The sequence below is a fragment of the Sinocyclocheilus anshuiensis genome, unplaced genomic scaffold (assembly GCF_001515605.1).
Source record: "Sinocyclocheilus anshuiensis isolate Anshui unplaced genomic scaffold, SAMN03320099.WGS_v1.1 scaffold652, whole genome shotgun sequence".
NCBI lineage: Eukaryota > Metazoa > Chordata > Actinopteri > Cypriniformes > Cyprinidae > Sinocyclocheilus > Sinocyclocheilus anshuiensis.
Genome location: NW_015555769.1, coordinates 404194 through 421228, shown reverse-complemented (window position 1 = coordinate 421228; position 17035 = coordinate 404194). Strand labels below are relative to the sequence as shown.

The 17035-nt window shown below is 40.7% G+C and overlaps 3 protein-coding genes and 1 long non-coding RNA gene across 7 annotated transcripts in view; 3 read left to right on the top strand and 1 right to left on the bottom strand.

Annotated features, from left to right (window-relative positions):
* On the top strand, positions 1–5693 carry LOC107674407 (uncharacterized). Of its 2 annotated transcripts, XM_016468372.1 has the most exons (14): positions 1–18; positions 335–2123; positions 2292–2874; positions 2992–3633; positions 3789–3878; positions 3991–4076; positions 4161–4277; positions 4364–4411; positions 4498–4581; positions 4667–4732; positions 5231–5274; positions 5370–5423; positions 5535–5579; positions 5675–5693. In XM_016468372.1, the coding sequence occupies exons 4-11, from the start codon at positions 3009–3011 to the stop codon at positions 5231–5233; spliced, it is 1119 nt and encodes a 372-aa protein (XP_016323858.1). In that variant the 5' UTR covers positions 1–18; positions 335–2123; positions 2292–2874; positions 2992–3008; the 3' UTR covers positions 5234–5274; positions 5370–5423; positions 5535–5579; positions 5675–5693. The 2 variants fall into 2 exon arrangements, with proteins under 2 accessions (XP_016323858.1, XP_016323857.1); XM_016468371.1 differs by having other exon boundaries at positions 5231–5423.
* Positions 1–7997, bottom strand: part of LOC107674406 (poly(ADP-ribose) glycohydrolase) — a 24798-nt gene extending 16801 nt beyond the window's left edge. For 2 of the 3 annotated variants that reach the window (XM_016468369.1, XM_016468368.1), the window contains exons 1-2: positions 7711–7997; positions 7263–7610 (exon numbers count right to left, since the gene is read on the bottom strand). In XM_016468369.1, coding sequence (XP_016323855.1) covers positions 7263–7610; positions 7711–7775 — 413 coding nt within the window. In that variant the 5' untranslated portion in view covers positions 7776–7997. Of the gene's footprint in view, positions 1–6450; positions 6558–6688; positions 7611–7710 lie in introns of those variants that run through there. The other variant, XM_016468370.1, reaches the window with a different exon arrangement.
* Positions 7998–11536: 3539 nt separating this feature from the next.
* Positions 11537–14297, top strand: pstk (phosphoseryl-tRNA kinase). The gene is made up of 6 exons (XM_016468382.1): positions 11537–11783; positions 12444–12804; positions 12894–13095; positions 13223–13298; positions 13559–13652; positions 13752–14297. The coding sequence occupies exons 1-6, from the start codon at positions 11628–11630 to the stop codon at positions 13943–13945; spliced, it is 1083 nt and encodes a 360-aa protein (XP_016323868.1). The 5' UTR covers positions 11537–11627; the 3' UTR covers positions 13946–14297.
* Positions 14298–15338: 1041 nt separating this feature from the next.
* On the top strand, positions 15339–16417 carry LOC107674397 (uncharacterized). Its single transcript, XR_001632501.1, has 3 exons — positions 15339–15534; positions 15760–15857; positions 15943–16417. It is a non-coding gene; the product is annotated as an uncharacterized LOC107674397 (long non-coding RNA).
* Positions 16418–17035: the final 618 nt, after the last annotated feature.

The following is a 17035-nucleotide window of genomic DNA, read 5'->3' as shown; positions in this document are numbered from 1 at the left end:
AGGCTGTTGTGCATGGAGGTATGAACGTCTTATTATATTACGTCTAATATTATGTAATAGTAGTCCCTTTGGAATTAGCTGGTTTTCTGCATGATTTGGTCATTAAAGTCAAAAGTTTAGACGAGCAATACACACAAACACTCTAATAAAACACAAAACAGTTATATATGTGTATTTGTATTTTATAATAATATTTCATATCTTTGAACACATCCCACTAAACATTTTAATACACAATAGGGATAAGTTTTGAGTAGGGTTGGAGTTACACTCTGAAGCACCCTGGACCTCCAGGAACTGAGTGTTTACTATTTTTTTCCCCCCTATATTTCAGATTTCAGATTTCACAGATGTGGACTGGGCTGCAGACCAACCCAACATTTCCACTGTCTCTACTGTACAGCCACAATTCTAAGGAGAGAGGTTTTTCATTCTCATTTAGAAATCTGTAAATCAAAGCAGCGTAAAATGCTGTCAACCACTAGTGCAAAATGTACTGTCCCTAGGGTCGCGACCGTGCCGGCGACGACAACTGGGACCCCATCAGCCACCAGCACAGTTTGCAACATGCCAGGCAGGGTTCGTGCACGGCCTGTTATTAAACAGAAATGCCCACTGTGCAGTACCCTCATGAATAAAAAAAATTTTAAGAAACATATTGACCGTAAACACACAAATCAACCAATTCAGGACATTAATGCCAGATTCCACCTTGCAAGTCAGTGTGTGGACAAATCAAATGGCATGTTCACCGTGCTTAATGTTGCAAGAGGTCAGAGTACTCCTCTTCATGTCCAATACAAAACATGGGGAGAACAACAAAAAGTCTGCTGCGAATCAAACGAATGCCAAGTAAACATGGAAGTAGCACAGAGGAGTGGTCTGTTATCCTATCAGTGTGTGCATGTCAGATCTGTAAGTTACTGCACATCCTCAGCTGAAGCAGTCTCTCTAAAGGAAGATGTTTTAACAGAAATGGTGAGAGCAAAGTGGTTTGGTGACGAGAAGAAAAACATATGCCTTGCTCGTCAACAGCTTGCCATTTCTAGCAGTGCACCACTTTCTGTAGAAACCTCAACTGGCAGCCCTCAAACAAAAAAGTTCATTTCTGTTTTTGAGCCAAATGTGTCCTATTATAGCCGTTTGGGGCGTGTCATTGTTGTTTACAACACCAAATTAAACACATGGCACTGCCCCTGTTCCAAAGTGTGCCGTTCGTGTCCGCATAAGTACATTGCGAAATGGCATCTATTTCAAACAGACCGTGAGCTTTTCCGTACTGTCTTCAGCAGAGAAGAATCACCACCCCAAAAGGCACATACACATTCAGAGGAGAGCAATGTCACAGAAGACCATCCTTTGTATCCTCCACATGATCTGCGACTTAAACAAATGGTGCAGTATATTCTACAGCACAAGAAGATACCTGCTGTCCTACCAGACAACATACGTGCACCATCACCAGGCAAAGAATACCCAAAATATCTTTGTCCTGAAGAAACCATGTGTCAGAGATGCCCAGGTGTTGTCCCCCTCAGTGACCCTATTCTGATTACAAAGAGGGCTAAAATACTCTCCAACTGGGGCATTGTTGAAGGTAGGATGGTGTTATTAATATGCATATGTGCTATGCAATTACACTGTCCTCTAATGCAATACTTGTTTTGAATCATAGATGTATTAACCTACTGTAAGCAGTGCCCACTGTGTGGAATGTTTTATCGCTACCAAGAGTGGAAAGACCAACTCCACAACTTTAACGACCACATCCTCCTTGACATACATTTATGCCTAACCTTAAGAAACCTTCTACGGGTAACGTTCAATGTATGAATGTCTTCGGTAAGAACAGTACTTTTCAATGTGTACATAGATTTTTTTTTTTTTTATAACTTTTTTTTTTTTTTTTTTTTTACAGGTCCATACTGCTGTAAGCAGAGCAGTTGAGTTTTTAGAAGATCAGACAGGTGTGAAGTTTCCACCAGCAGACACAGTGCTTCATGCGTACTTGCACTTTGAGGCCCTTACAGATCACGAATACAAGTATACTTGCATTACTTGTGGTGATCACACCCCTGTGGTGATTATGGATTTACACAAAAAAGGTGTTTTCCATTTATCAGGTATGACTACTGTGATACTCCACTTGCTAATTGTGTTTACATTAACATTTATGTATTTGGCAGGCACTTTTATCCAAAGCGACTTACATTGCATTTTTTTATCTGTTCATTGTAATTTGACTTTTTTTTTTTAAATAGTTTATAATGAACTATTTTTTCACTCTTTAGTAAGTGACATCCAGGGTCCTGCAGAGAATTTTGACGGGGATGTCAACCTGGAAAAGTTTTGGGAGGCCATGTCCTGTGATATGATTGGTCGTGGATTTGTTGCAAGTATGAACATAGTGCTTTGTACATCATTGGAAAGCAAAAGGCAACATAATACAATGCTTTTTTTTTTTTTTTTTTTAGGTGGTAGACACAATCCATGTGCGGTGTCACCATCATACCATTTTTGGGCCCCTTGGATAGGGAAGCACACACGGAATTCAGACTCTGTACTAAACACAGAGTTCGAAAAGATTCATGTTTCGAAGTCTATCTGAAATTTCTGAAATTACGGTTACAGAGGACAGACTCAGAGAAGAACTATACAAACAAAAGGTAGGGTTTGTTAGTAAAAACACTATTTTTAATATTACCTTGTTAACAAGACTATATATTTTGTTAGGTTGGGGTCATTAGGAAGTTATGTAAAGAATGTGGTTTGGACTCCAAAGGATCCCACAATGATCTTCTTCTGAGGTTGTCAAATGAAATGAAATCCAGACAAACGTATGACAAAATCTTTGACAAAATCTGGGGGCCTCTGGTAAGCTTAAGTTGTCTTGCACAATGTTTTCATTGCAATCTAGTTAATGTGTAGTTAGAAACAAAACAAACTAAATTATACTTACTCGTTGGATGTAATTAATATCCTGTTTTTTAGGAGGCTGGGCAGTGATCATGTGCCCATGTGGAATTGTTTACAGTATCAAATGCAATCTGCGAGCTGAGAGCCCTCGAGACTTTGCAGACTTACTTTTATCCTGGAAGCATATGCCAAATGTCATAATTTATGACTTTGCATGGGGTCTTGCAACGCACTTGATTTTAAGGGCATCAGAAAAAGTACCCATTGCTCCATTTGAAGGTCGCTTAGCAGAACCCACTCAATCCAACATAGAATTGGCCAAATATGGACAGCTTAAAGTATCACTACCTTGGCTGAACACTAAAAAGACAGTGCCAGACCTTAATGGTCACCCAGTGACGGGTTCATCGGATCACTATGTGCTGTATGATCGGTTTCATGAAGCAAATACAAAAGACAGCAAAGATGTGTTGAGGAAGCTCACTCTAGTACCTCAGTTGGCTGGGAAAGTGAACAGCCAGGTTGCAGAGCAACTCTTTGCAAAGATGAAAAAAAACAACTACTTTTTGAACATGTCTTTGCCATCAACGGATCTCTTTCAAATGAGGAACATAATTCATCACTATAATGAAAAGAAAAACAACAAAAGGCTGGAAGGATTAAAGAAGACTTTTGGGGCCACAATGGTGACAAATGTGTATGGACAAGCTGTGTGTGGTAAGTTTGCCTTGTGTTTTATATCATATTAACCTACCAAAATTTGTGGAAAGACTTTAAACAATACTATGTTATAATATTGCAATGTCCACTAACCACTGATGAATTCAGTTCAGTACAGTTCAGTTCAATACCCATTTAACTTTCTTAAACAGGTAATCCATGCTACTCCCCTGAGGAACCAAGTGGGACTGAAGTTGTGATGGAGCACAGTACCCCGACTGTTACAATGGTTACAACTGGTGGTGAGTGTTTTCGTTCGGGGGTTAAATGAGGGTGGTAACACATTGGTTAAATTATATGGTTTTTATTTTATGTTGTGTATCATTTATTTTCAAAATGTCTATGCTGCAACAGGAAATCGTATGGTTTGTGACATTAAACACTTGTCTGCCAGTAGAAGTTGTTGGGATTTCCAGCCAAGTGATAGGCAGACATCAATGGTAATATTGCTTGTGTTTTTATAACACTTTTCATAACACATTTTGAATGTAATTTTGGTCTCTTTATCTTTATCTGTGGTAAAGCTTGACCAGGTTTTGAGTAAAAATGACCCAAATGAGAAAATTGCTCAAGTTGGAAGAATTACACTGCAGCGAAAAGATTTCCGGACCTTGGGACTCAGTGCAGAGCTTGAGGCAACAGTAAGTGGACACGCAGTGATTTTTAAAAATAGAAAAGTGACCGTACAACAGATATATTAAAAAATAAAAATAAATTTTTTTAACAGATTGCAAACAGCTGTCTTGATGTAATCGTAATGGCGGCTAAGGAAAAGGTATTTTTCCCTACAACTACAACTTATGATCGCCTGGAGACATAACTGTCTTTTGTAACGGATGTGCAATTGAATGCTGTGCTTAGGGAATGGATGTGTTGGCAGCAAATTCCTACGTTGTAGTTACCTGGCTACCACCACTTGATTTGGACCCGTTTGTATCATTTCTGGTAAGTCAGTAAAGTTGTCTTTTATCTAAAACTGGAACCGTTATAAATGCAGTTACAACAAATGACTCAATCATGTTTCCTCCAGGATGACATAGCGTCCAAGGATTATGTTCTGCTACCTGCTTGGAAGCCAGGACACTGGATGCTATGTGTATGTTGTTTCCTTAATTTGTTAAAAAAAAAATCAATATAATGCTGCATAATCTTCCACAAATTGCATTAATTTCTAATTAAAATGATTATTAAGATTAAATTTAAAGTGATATTAGGATTAAATATACTAACAACTGTATTTCACAGGTTCTGAAGCCTAAAAACAAGGCTATGTACTTTTTTGATTCAAATCATCCCTACGGGATTGGTGATTCACGATATGTGAATGTCTTCAGGTTGCACTTACACATAGATATTATGTTCAGAGTTCGCAGTTCAAGGTTTGCTGTTCGAAGTTCACTGTTCCAAAGTTCTCTGTTCATTGCTGTTTGTTCTCAGCATGATGTTCTGCATGTTTTGTTTATATTCTGAATTTGAAATGTTGTTTTTGCAATGTAGTCAGTGGTCATTTTTGCTTTGGAACAAAGAAACTTGGCTCCTTTGTCCAATTTTTATGGTTATAATATATTAAAATAGTTATTCGATTTTGTTGCAGTAAATTGACAAGCAGACTTGCTTCAGGATCATGGAAGCTGACAGGTTTTCAAAAAACACAAGTTATTTATAACAACACAATCTATATATGTTTGTCACATTCGTTCCAGGAATAACTTAATGATATTCCATTGTTTTAGAATGTTCCAAAACAGTTGGCCGGCTCCGTTGACTGTGGGATCTTCATGTTGATGGTGAGGAAAAATGGAAAGTTTAAAAAAAAAATCTTTAAATATATGAATGTTTTTTTCATAAGAATGAAAACATGAAATGGTTGCCTGAACTTGATTGATGTCGTTTTTCAGTATGCTCTGTACATGGTCTTTGAGGCACCCTTTGATTTTACAGCTGTAAGTCTTTGTATAAAAAGATCTATTGACTATATAATATAATCTATAAACTTGTTGATCTATTAACACTTTTTTTTTTTTTTCCCATATGCAAGTCTGATTTTCCCCTCATTCGAAAATGGTGGTGCCTTATTCTGATGGAGAATTTTGCCATTGAAAGGTCTCTCTCTCTCTCTCTCTGAAAGTTTTTTTTGTACATGTGTCTATACAATGTCAACAAATTAATTTGTTGCAGGAAACATGCTGCTGTTGATGTGCAGGTGCCACTTGAACAACACGACACTGAAATCGCCGACATGGTATGTTTTTGTCTCAAACAGGGGCACATGACAAAAACAGAATGTCAAAACTTTAATTTACATGCTACATCCTGATTAAAACACAAGGTATTATTGAGGACACTTCCAATCTGCCCAGGGACAACAGATGAAAATTAGCTAGCATCTAAATCTGATGCAAACCATCTCTTCTCTTGTGAGAAGTTTATTTAAATTAATTAAATATTTCATCCCTTTTTTTGTACTATTCTCTCATGAAGGAGCCATGGATAGTAAAAGACCTCTTGACCATATATATATATATATATATATATATATAAAATTGCATGTTATGTCTTTTCAATTCAATCGTTTTAATAAAATTCTTCATAACGTTGCTTTAAACTTTGAAACTGTCCAAAACACGGAAGTAGCGGAACGCCTAGTAAGGCAACACTTGCTCCGCCCACTTCCGGCCTCAGATTGTTAGTCTGGCGCTGTTGTCCTCAGACTGTCATGACGTATGGTTCTGCGGTTCTGGGTGTGCTTTCTCAGTCACACCCGGCAGGTATATTACCTGACATTAGCAATGGCCTACAGCAGCTTTAACTCACGCTGAAGATCTGCGAAAGCCTCTGAGAACTGAGCTGTTCCTCTGACTGAACTTGATCCTCCACGCGGACAGACGCATCTTCGTCATCCCACAGAACTGAGTCATGTTCTGCAACAACATCAGCACAGTCATCCTGACCAGATCTTACACTAACGCTGAATCTGAAAGGGCTATAGAGACTAATATGTGCATTATATTGTACTGCTCTCGCATCTATAGATTGTATAATAGATACGAACCGCAGCGGCTCTCAGGAGCGCGAGCGGCAGGTGAAGCAGGTGCGAGCTCTGATCCACATCCATTCACTCGAACCTCTCCGAACACAACACAGTCCGCTCGGTAACGAACCAGCGTTTCAGAGGGTCAGAAATCACTTTCGTTTTCCTCACTTCCACTTTCCGCATCAGAGCAGATCTGAGATCAGTCACGTTCCGCCCATATTAACGCTGAACAGCAGGGGACTACATTTCCAGGACGTTTAAAAGTTTAGAGGACACTTTTGTATCAAAGTCTGAATCTTTTAATAGTTGCCACGGTCCACGGATACAGAAATAGCAAAGATTAAAAACTAAATTTTCCACAAACCACAGTCACTCTAGCATTGTTATCATAAAAGTATAATTATTAGGCCTAAAACTATATATACATGCAAATGTGGCTTTTTAGCGGCTCGGGGCTCGTCATGGCTCATGAATATTAATTACGTAACGTGCCTGTGGCCACACCCGATTCGCGTTAAGCGCATGCGCATTCACCGTCACAGCAGCAGGATGGACGCATCTGTTTTCTAATAAAACATTTTGCGTTGCTCACCTTCTGCACGCGGCTTTCCCTGGAGCTTCAGTGAAGAAGCTTGTGATCTGGCGCGTCCCAGTGTTCGCGGCAGCATCTGAGACCAGAGCAGAACCGGTTCGTCTGGGTTTCTCCGAGGTTACCGGGCTCTCCGGACACTCCTGCTTCCGTGAGTTCTGCTCGGACCCCGCAGGTTCGGCATGCTGATGCTGATGCTGATGAGAGCTTCTCTGGGCCACCACGGGCTTCAGCAGCCAGTCATCCAGAGTCCGGCTGCATCTGGGGTCTCTCATCGGTCGCTTCTTCTGGAGTTTAGATGAATCCGAGCACGGAGCAGCTGTTTTCTGCGGGTTTTCTGCATCTTCAGTCCTGTTTAATAGAAATGATATGATCAAACGCCAGTAGTTTCAACATACTCAATAAAACCGTCTTTCAAACTGAGCCTAGCTCCGGATCGGGGTGATCTTACCCGTGACGCGGGGATTCGGACCCCAGCAGCCTCGCGCTCTTCCCGAGCGGCTCACAGTCCGACATCACGCTCTCCACTCAGTCTCAGTGATGAAGATCGCGTTTATGAACGTACAACAGATGATAACGCTGTAAAACGACGATCACGTGTTCACGTTACTGGATCTAACTCCCAGTTAAAGCGCTTCACACTTCCTGTTTTCAAGACGTAAAACTCCAGTAGCCAATGAGCGGTCGGTATTCGGCGAGTGGGCGGGGTCTGCGGTTCGTCAGAAGCGCGTGACGTCGGATTTTAAAGGGGTGGTTGACTGGGTTTTTTCTAGGCTTGATTGTGTTTATGGGGTGCAGTCTAACATGTGTTCATGCTTCGTTTTTTTAAAAACGCATTATTTTTCACATAATTTACCTTTATTCCACACCGATCTGTCCCTTCTCTAACAAACGCCTCGATTATTTCCTGTTTTTATGAAGCCCCTCCCTCAGAAATACGCGATGGGCTGAGATTGGTCAGCTGGCTCAGTGTGTTGTGATTGGCTAAACCGCCTCTACAGCGCGTCTGAACATCCCGCCCCTCAAGGTCAGCATGTGCTTCGGTTGTATTGTAAACAATGACGTCCTCTATATTGCTTATCAATCTGAGCCCGATTGAGACGCAGAGAATATTAATGAAGAGGATCGCGCAGAACCTGTGCAAGCACTGCTCTTAATGGTATGTTTGTTTGTTGTTGTCCCATACTTTTAGATACGCTGTTGTTTGTAAATGCTACTGCTTCTGTTAGCTTTTAATATATGGTTTTATTCTGATTAAAGCTTTAATACAGCACAGCAATCGTACGCACGTCCATGTATAACGCTTCTCATAGCTATGTGAAAATAAGTGTATAAATGGAACAGTTTGTTGGAGCTGATCTGACGATCTGAATGAGAGAGAGAGAGACAGATGCAGAGCATGTGCAGAGCAGGGGAACGCGAGGAGGAACAGAATTGAGAACCTGCTGCTTTTGAACATTGATTTTGAAACTTGTGAATCCATTAGAATCGTTAGAAGACAGAATCGTGATTCATATATGAACAGATTTTTACATGCACCTCTAGTACCCCGAGCATGGCCCCTTTGCTGCGTGTTCCGGAGGCGGGGTTTATCTGGGTTTGTGACGTAACGGACCTGGGAAGTAGCTCGTTGTAGTCCCTATCAGTCGTTTTTGTAGGCATTAAACTGCCACAATTTTAAAAGACGATATCGCCGTTTGCATTGAACTTTCAGCGCTGCAACTTTGCAGATATTGTTTATGCTCCAACAGCAACATTACACACTAACTAACGTTAAAAAAGTGAAATCGCAATCAACCACCCCTTTAAGTATGCCAATAGTATATTTTCAAATACAAATAAAAAGTAAGAATGAGAAAGAGACCCCTAAGAACATTATTGCACAGCAGGATTTAGATCAGACTTCTCCATCGAGGTTACACATATATACTGATGGTTCTAAAGACCCTATCTCTGGCAGAACAGCTGCTGCAGTGTTTATTCCACAGTTTCAAACTAGTATTAAGAAAATAATATCTGATCATACAGCAGAATTAATGGCCTTGGTGGTAGCACTGCAGTGGGTAGAGGAAGCAAAACCAAGTTTAGTGGTAATATGTTCTGACTCTTATGCAGCAATACTGAGCCTCGCACGTGGAGTAAAATCATCACGGCAAGACATTATATACGAGATTATATATTATATACGAGATTCTTGCAAGTTAGTTAAGGATTCCCGCTCATGTGGGAGTGGAGGCTAATGAAGTGGCTGATAAACAAGCTCTTAAACACAAACAGATATTCAAGTGATTTAGCAAAAATGAGGGTAAAGGGAAAATTAAAGAATTCATAACAAAAATTGGCAAGAAGTATGGGACTGTGACAGCAAGAGCAGACGTGTGTGTAATACTCAGCAGCAAGTATGAAATGGAAGTGTTTTTAGGAGTAGGAAAGAAGATAGTTATTTCTGGCATCTGAACAGAGCATACCAGATTAAATCTCTGTTTATTACAGGACAGCATGAGACAGGTCCATGTATTCTTTGTAATCAGGCAGAAACAGAGCATCTTTTAATAAAATGTAAAAAATATGAAAAGGAAAGGTTAAAACTCATTAAGGAAGTAAGAAACGTGAGTGTTGAATCATTTAATTTGTCAAGGCTTTTGAAAGAGCATGCAGAGCAAGGTCAAGTATATGCTGCTATTATAAAATACATTAAAAAATAGGGTTAATCAGGAAAAAAAAATTGTATGTATGTGTGTGTGTGTGTGTGTGTGTGTGTGTGTGTGTGTACATTTATTTATATATATATATATATATATAAGTTGCTTATTGGTGCTCCAGTCCAGTTGTTGGCGGTAAAAGAAGTTGGTTTGCCATCCGCCATAAAACGTTATTAGAAGAAGAAGAAGTGCGTGACGTCACTGCAACACACAAGAGACCGTAAAACATATTTTATTAGATTGTAAAAGGTATGAAGAATTTTGAAAAAAAAAATTGTACACTTTTAGGCTACAAAACTGTCTCAGTTTTCTGGAAAACTGTTGTTGCTCATTATTATTTACTTACTTAAAGTTTTTTTGATTCTGTATTACAAGCAAAGCTATTGTATATATAAACACATTCAATAAACAGCAGGTTACTTCAAATTCATGCCATTTTTTTAAACAGATTTTACGCCAATCCATGACTGCATGTGTTTGACTCCGCAACTGTAGATGTCGCTGTGAGTAAAAGCAACGGGAAGATTTACTGCAGAGGAAACTTATTAAAAAAAAAAAGATTTATAAATCAATCCATTAAAGAAACTATTCATATTTACAGATGGATCAAAGCAGCCAGAGACAGGCCGTACTGGGGCTGCTTTCTCCATTTCGCATTATGAAATAGCAGTTAAAAAAAGAACAGCAGATCATTTATCGGTGTACACAGTAGAGCTTTTAGCAATTTTATTGGCATTACAATGGTTGGAAGGAAATAAACAGAATCAAAATGTAATCATAGCTTCTGACAGCTTATCTGCTCTATCTAGTATTCAGTCTGGGAAAACATCATGTAGACAAGATATCATATACCAGATATTCAACTTGCTTTTAATACTGTATGATAAAGGGCTGGATGTTTCCTTCCTTTGGGTTCCTGCTCATGTAGGGGTGGAAGGAAATGAGATTGTAGATATTCTGGCAAGAGGAGCAATAAAGCATGAAACAGTTGATATACAAATACCGTTATGTAGAACAGAAATCAAAACCATTATTAAGGGACATACAAACAAAATATGGCAAGAATACTGGGACATAACTGATACTGGACGACATCTGTATAACATACAAAAACAAGTAGGCTTAAATAGTATTAGGCAGAGCAGGAATCCAAAGGAAGGAAAGATAATTACACGTCTTAGAATAGGTCATGCTGGTTTGAACTTTACATTACAGAGAATAGGAAAACACCCCACTGGTCTTTGCAACCACTGCAACACACAAGAGACAGTAAAACATATTTTATTAGATTGTAAAAGGTATGAAGAAGAAAGAAGGGAGTTAGAAACACAAGTTGGAAAACAAAACATGACAGTGGGATATCTGCCAGGAAAAACAATGTCTAGGGAAATACATAGTCTCCTAATGAATTATTTGAAAAATACTGGGATAAGTGAAATAATTTAATAGAAATATATAGGGGGGGAAATATTTATATATATATATATATGTTAATTTTAGTTTTTTTTATATTTTGTTTCTCTCCTTGTCCTTTCTTTCAAAGTACTGCCTACACTCGTCCAGTAGGTGGCGGTAAATGCACATTTAAGTTGGTTTGCCAGCCGCCAATAAAATTAAAAGAAGAAGAAGAAGTGCGTGACGGCGGCTGAGCGCGGTCTGTCTCCGTATGTCTCCCGCCGCTGCGTGTCTCGGTGTTCTGTGCGGGTTACCGGCGGCCGGTAAATCCCGTCTGGCTCGGGAGCTGCGGGGCACACAGACGCGCGGTTGGAGGACGCTGCTCGTGACGTATGACGAACTGATACCAGCGCGCGACTGGCAGGAGGTTTGTCTTTGAGAGAGAGAGAGAGAGAGAGAGAGTGTGTGAGTGTGTGTGTGTACACTTATTGTAACTGAACCCGACAGCCAGTGGGCACTATGCCTGAAAAACAGCAGATTTGACATTTTGTTAATAAGTTGATTTCAATGTGATAAAATATCATCCCGCATAATGCATACCGATTATAAAATCAGGCTTTTTGTTCCATCAGAGGCAGTGAGTTCAGCAGAATATGAATGCGAATCATTGATTTGTTGGCTGGCAGATCTTTTGTTCTCAGCAGCGCTAAAGCACGTTCTGATACTGCTGTAGGTATGAGCTTCAGTGTTTGTGAACGCTGGGATTGGTCTGTTGATCTGAGCATATCAATATTGGCAAAAAACTGGCACGAGGAGGCTTTATGACCACATGATCAGTAATAATTGTTCCTGAATCGCTCTGTTAGGGTTAGTTCACACAGATCGTGTTCTTGTGTTCAAAAACAGCTAGCAAAGGAACGAAACAGAAGTTGAACTGTTTTCATATGATATCTCTTGCAACATTTTTTAATATTGCGTCGATACCTGTGTTCTGTTCTGTTTGTGTGAACGGCCCCTTACACACTGCCTGCCTTTAATCTACAGCACTTGTGTGTTTTGTTGTATTGTGTGTTGTTTTGTTTTTCAGTGTGAATGGAAGCAGCACAGGAAGACGGTTCTGATGTGTCTGGAGAGATTCCTTCATCAGACTCTCTCCGATCAGACTCACACGCTCTCTGATCAGACTCAGACTCACACGCTCTCCGATCAGACTCACACGCTCTCCGATCAGACTCGCACGCTCTCCGATCAGACTCAGACTCTCACGCTCTCTGATCAGACTCAGACTCTCACTCTCTCTGAGGCTGATGGAGTCTGGATGCGGTTTGAGCAGATGCGGCAGCAGCAGAGCGTCTCTCACACACACTCGCAGCCGCTCGTGGTTCTGCTGGACGATAACTTCTACTACCAGAGCATGAGATACCAGATCCAGCAGCTGGCCAGGAAGTGTAGGTGCAGTTTCTGTGTTTCTGAGAGCTGAATCATGTAAACACAGTTCAAGCGCTGATGTTCTGATGGTGTTTGTTCTGGAGGACAGACGGCGTGGGTTTCTGTCAGGTGTTTCTCCAGTGTCCGCTGCACGTGTGTCTCCAGAGGAACCGGTGCAGATCTCAGCCTGTTCCTGATGACGTTCTGCTGCAGATGTGTGAGCGAATGGAGCCTCCGAACGAGATCAGAAACCCCTGGGAGCAGCAGAGCCTGACGCTAGACAGCACAGATGGCATCGCAGACGGACACGTGTAGGTCAAACACGCGCAGATACATCCATCTGACCTGCTGATGTGACCTTTGTGGTGTTTTTCTGCAGCTCAGATGATGTTTGAATCTTTCTGTTAGTAAATTCATTCCTCTTTCTTTCTCTTGAAGACAGAAGCTGATGGACGTGCTGGCGTCTGCGCTGGAAAACCCATTGAGCCCCGTCCAGGACGAGTCACAGCAGAAGGTCAGGCTTTATTCACATAAATCAGATTCATCGTAACATCTGACCACAGCATTGCTTTGCTGCATTTACACATTCATGCACAAACAGTCACCATTAAACACAGTGAATGATTCAGACACTGCTGTGATCACACAGCGATTTCAGTTCACTTTTATGCTTTGGGTCGGTTTTGTAAAAGCTCTTGTCATATTAAGAAGACGCGTTCCAATGGAGCGGGAGAGAAATGTGATCCGATTGTCCTCTCACTGATCTTGTTTTAGGAGGCTGACAGACGGATTTGTGCGTCCAGCGTTCTTCACCAGGCTGATCAGACGTGCAGACGACTGGTTTCTCAGGCGCTGACATCAGCTCATGGTACAGAGATCAGATGGCGCTTTGAGTTTCTCCTGTTCATGTCACGTTTGCACTGATTTATGCTGGTGTAAGCCACTGTTGTGCTTGGTCTCGTCACAGGCCAGGCGTCTCCAGACGTGCTGAAGGCTCTGGCTAAAGCACTGAATGAGCTGAAGACTGTGTTCCTGCAGGAGCTGAAGAAGGACGTTCTTCATCGCGTCTCAGTTTTCCCAGAGGAGCTGCTGATGGACGTGTCTGCGGCGTTCCAGCGACACTCACACGAGATTGTGTCCAAACACGTGAAACATGACTGATTACTGATAATAAATCAAACTATGGTTAAGTCTTTCTGATGGACTTGTGATTGTGCATAAGATGTCATTTTTTTATATAGTTTCTGCAAATGCATCTGTCCAATGACTGACTGGTTTTCATTTGGAGATTCATCAACAATTTATAATATTGTTTGTTTTTCTTTACAAAGATGGAGATTGCAGTTCTATATATTAAATTAACATTATTAATGAATTGCAGAAATCCATCATTTGTCACCAATGTCAACAAGGTTTCTAAATGTCGAGGTTATTGACAATACTAATGTATGACATCAGTCACGTTCACCATCGCTGATAGACTGATCATTATTAAATTGACATTGAATTATTAGTAACATGAGTTTGCTGGTTCATTTGACTGCGTGTAATATTTGTATATTTTTAACGACGATTTTAAAACACTTATGTTAGCATAAATAAAATAAAAAAACGTAGTTTGAAGCTAAACGTGCATTCAAACAATAAATAATTAGAATAATATTTTTGCTCCAAGAGGCTTCAGCGAGTCAGTATTATTAAATACACTTCTGCACCACTCCATTGACTTCGATGCGTTTTCTTCCAATTTGTGAGAAACACATTCAGAAGAGAAAGAGTGCTGTCAGTGCGATACTAATTAACGGATGTCATTAGAGATGATTACTATAAAAACTGCTTTATTGAGTGCTGTAGCTGTAAAATGAAGTGTTACTCACGCGCACACACACACACACACACACACACACACACTGTTCTGAATCGATTCAGAAGAGACGTCAATTAATGCACGCGTGTCACCTGATCCACAAATGCACGGATTCCTTTTTGCATGAGCAATTTATGATATATTAATGCAGAACAGAACATTTTTATTCACAAACATGTCTGTATTTGTACAAATCGCTGCACAATCATTTAATCCTGAAAGGCATTTGTGGTTAGTAAGATACATGTATAAAATGTATGCAGTACATGGATAATTGTGCGTGCATCTATTAATAATTTTGAGTCTAATATCATCCCATAGGAAAGTGGGTCACGGTTATAAATACGCCATCAGGATGCTGAACGCCGGCCGGATCGGGATCGCAGCACAGGTGTGCTTCAGTTCATGTTTATTTCCACAGCGCTTTATAAAATACAGAAAATAACATTTAAAGTTGATATTGTGAAATTCATCAGTTATGTGACAAATTATATTTCATCTGTAAAACAGGAGACAATAGTGTCATTATTCAGATCCATTCAGTTCATGTTTTGTTCTCATCTGATACTGTCAGTGCATGTGTGGTTGTGTTTCTCTCTGTTTGTGTGTGTGTGTGTGTCTGTTGTGTTCGGTCTCGTTGAGGTCACGTGTGTGTTTCTCTGTTTGTGTGTGTGTGAGAGAGAGAGTGTGTGTGTGTGTGTGTGTGTGTGTGTGTGTGTGTGTGTGTGTGTGTGTGTGTGTGTGTGAGCAGGGCATGCAGCACCAGATCGCTCATGTGGCCACGCAGCTGAAAGTGGCTCGACTGCTGACCTGCAATGCTGCGAAGGAGGCTGGATGGTCCTTCATTAAAGAGGCCTGCATGGCCAAGTACTTCACCGCAGAGGTCAGTCCAGCACACACACCTCATCTGAAAACTGTGCCACGGAAAATGAATTAAAAAAATGTTACTTTTTTCCTCAGAATTCTGAGTTCATGTCTCTCAGTTCAGATTTGTACAAAAAAAGTCTGAATTGTGAGATAAAGAGTCGCAAAGTCACCTTTTTTAATTTGTATTATTCTGTGGCAGAAACGACCTGCGATGCTGTTCTGAGATCAGTGTGTGTTTCAGGTGGCGGCTCTGACCACATCCAAGTGCATCGAGTGGATGGGCGGCGTGGGCTTCTCCAGACTATCCCATCGAGAAGTACTACAGAGACTGTAAGATCGGTGAGTGAAGCACACGCGTGTCATGAAGAAACGCTGCTCTCATCAGAAACGAGTTTGACATTGACAGACTGAACCGTTTCTGCAGGAACCAGCAACATCCAGCTGAGCACCATGGCCAAGACGATCGCCCAGGAATATGACGGATAAACATCTGTGTGTCACATACACCAGAAGAGTAATTGAGCTATTAATGACATGTAAGCTGTAGTTTTCATGTATTAAACATGTTGATGCTCTTTCTCAGCTCGGGGGTCTCCTCTGGTGAGATTCACACAGCGATCGTGTAATAAGACTCTCCGAGTTCTGCAACTGAACTGTGTTGGACTCTTAATGGATCATTTGACAGTTCTCTAGTTATTTGTGTTGTAAGACTGAAATTATATCACAGCAAATGAGTTGAAGTCTGTTTTTCTGAAGTCTTTTCACTTTTAAAATGAAGCTATCGTTAGACTTGGATTATATTCCTGTTAGTTTTTGATGTATTCGGTGTCTTATTGATCGCTGACGGCTGTTGATTTGAGATCGGTCGGGTCTCTGGTGTTTGTGTTTGTGTGGCTGAACCGGAGCTGAATAAACCTCATGAACTGGTCTCGTGTGTGCTGTCTGGTTTGAGCAGCAGAGGGCAGCGCTGGTCTCTTGTGGTCTCTTGTGGTCCAGCAGCGGCTCACCATCAGCTCTGGTGTGAGTTTAATGTAGTTTACTGTAAGGTCTGTGATTTCACTCTCATTACTGCTGCTCAATAAATCCACACAGACCCCGTCTAAAAACAAACTAAATCACTAGTGAAATTATACAGATATTTAGGCAGAAAGACTTAATAACCGAATATTATTCCTAGTAACAAATAGTAAAAACAGTGTTTTATGTCATACTTTGATGTTTATTTCTTTTCCTCCTGATATTTCCTCATGCTTGATCTAAATGACCAGCACTAGTACACTTGTCTCGCAGTGCACTGCACGAGGTTCACTCTTCATGTTTCTGTCGAGTCTGTGATGGAAACACTGAACGCATGCGGAGTCTGACAGCGCTCGCAGCGGAAATATGAACATGTTCATAAAAACAGAAATCTCTTACATACACACACACACACACACTCTCTCTATCTCTCTCTCTCACACACACACATACTCTCTCACACACACACACTCACACTCACTCTCTCACACACACACACA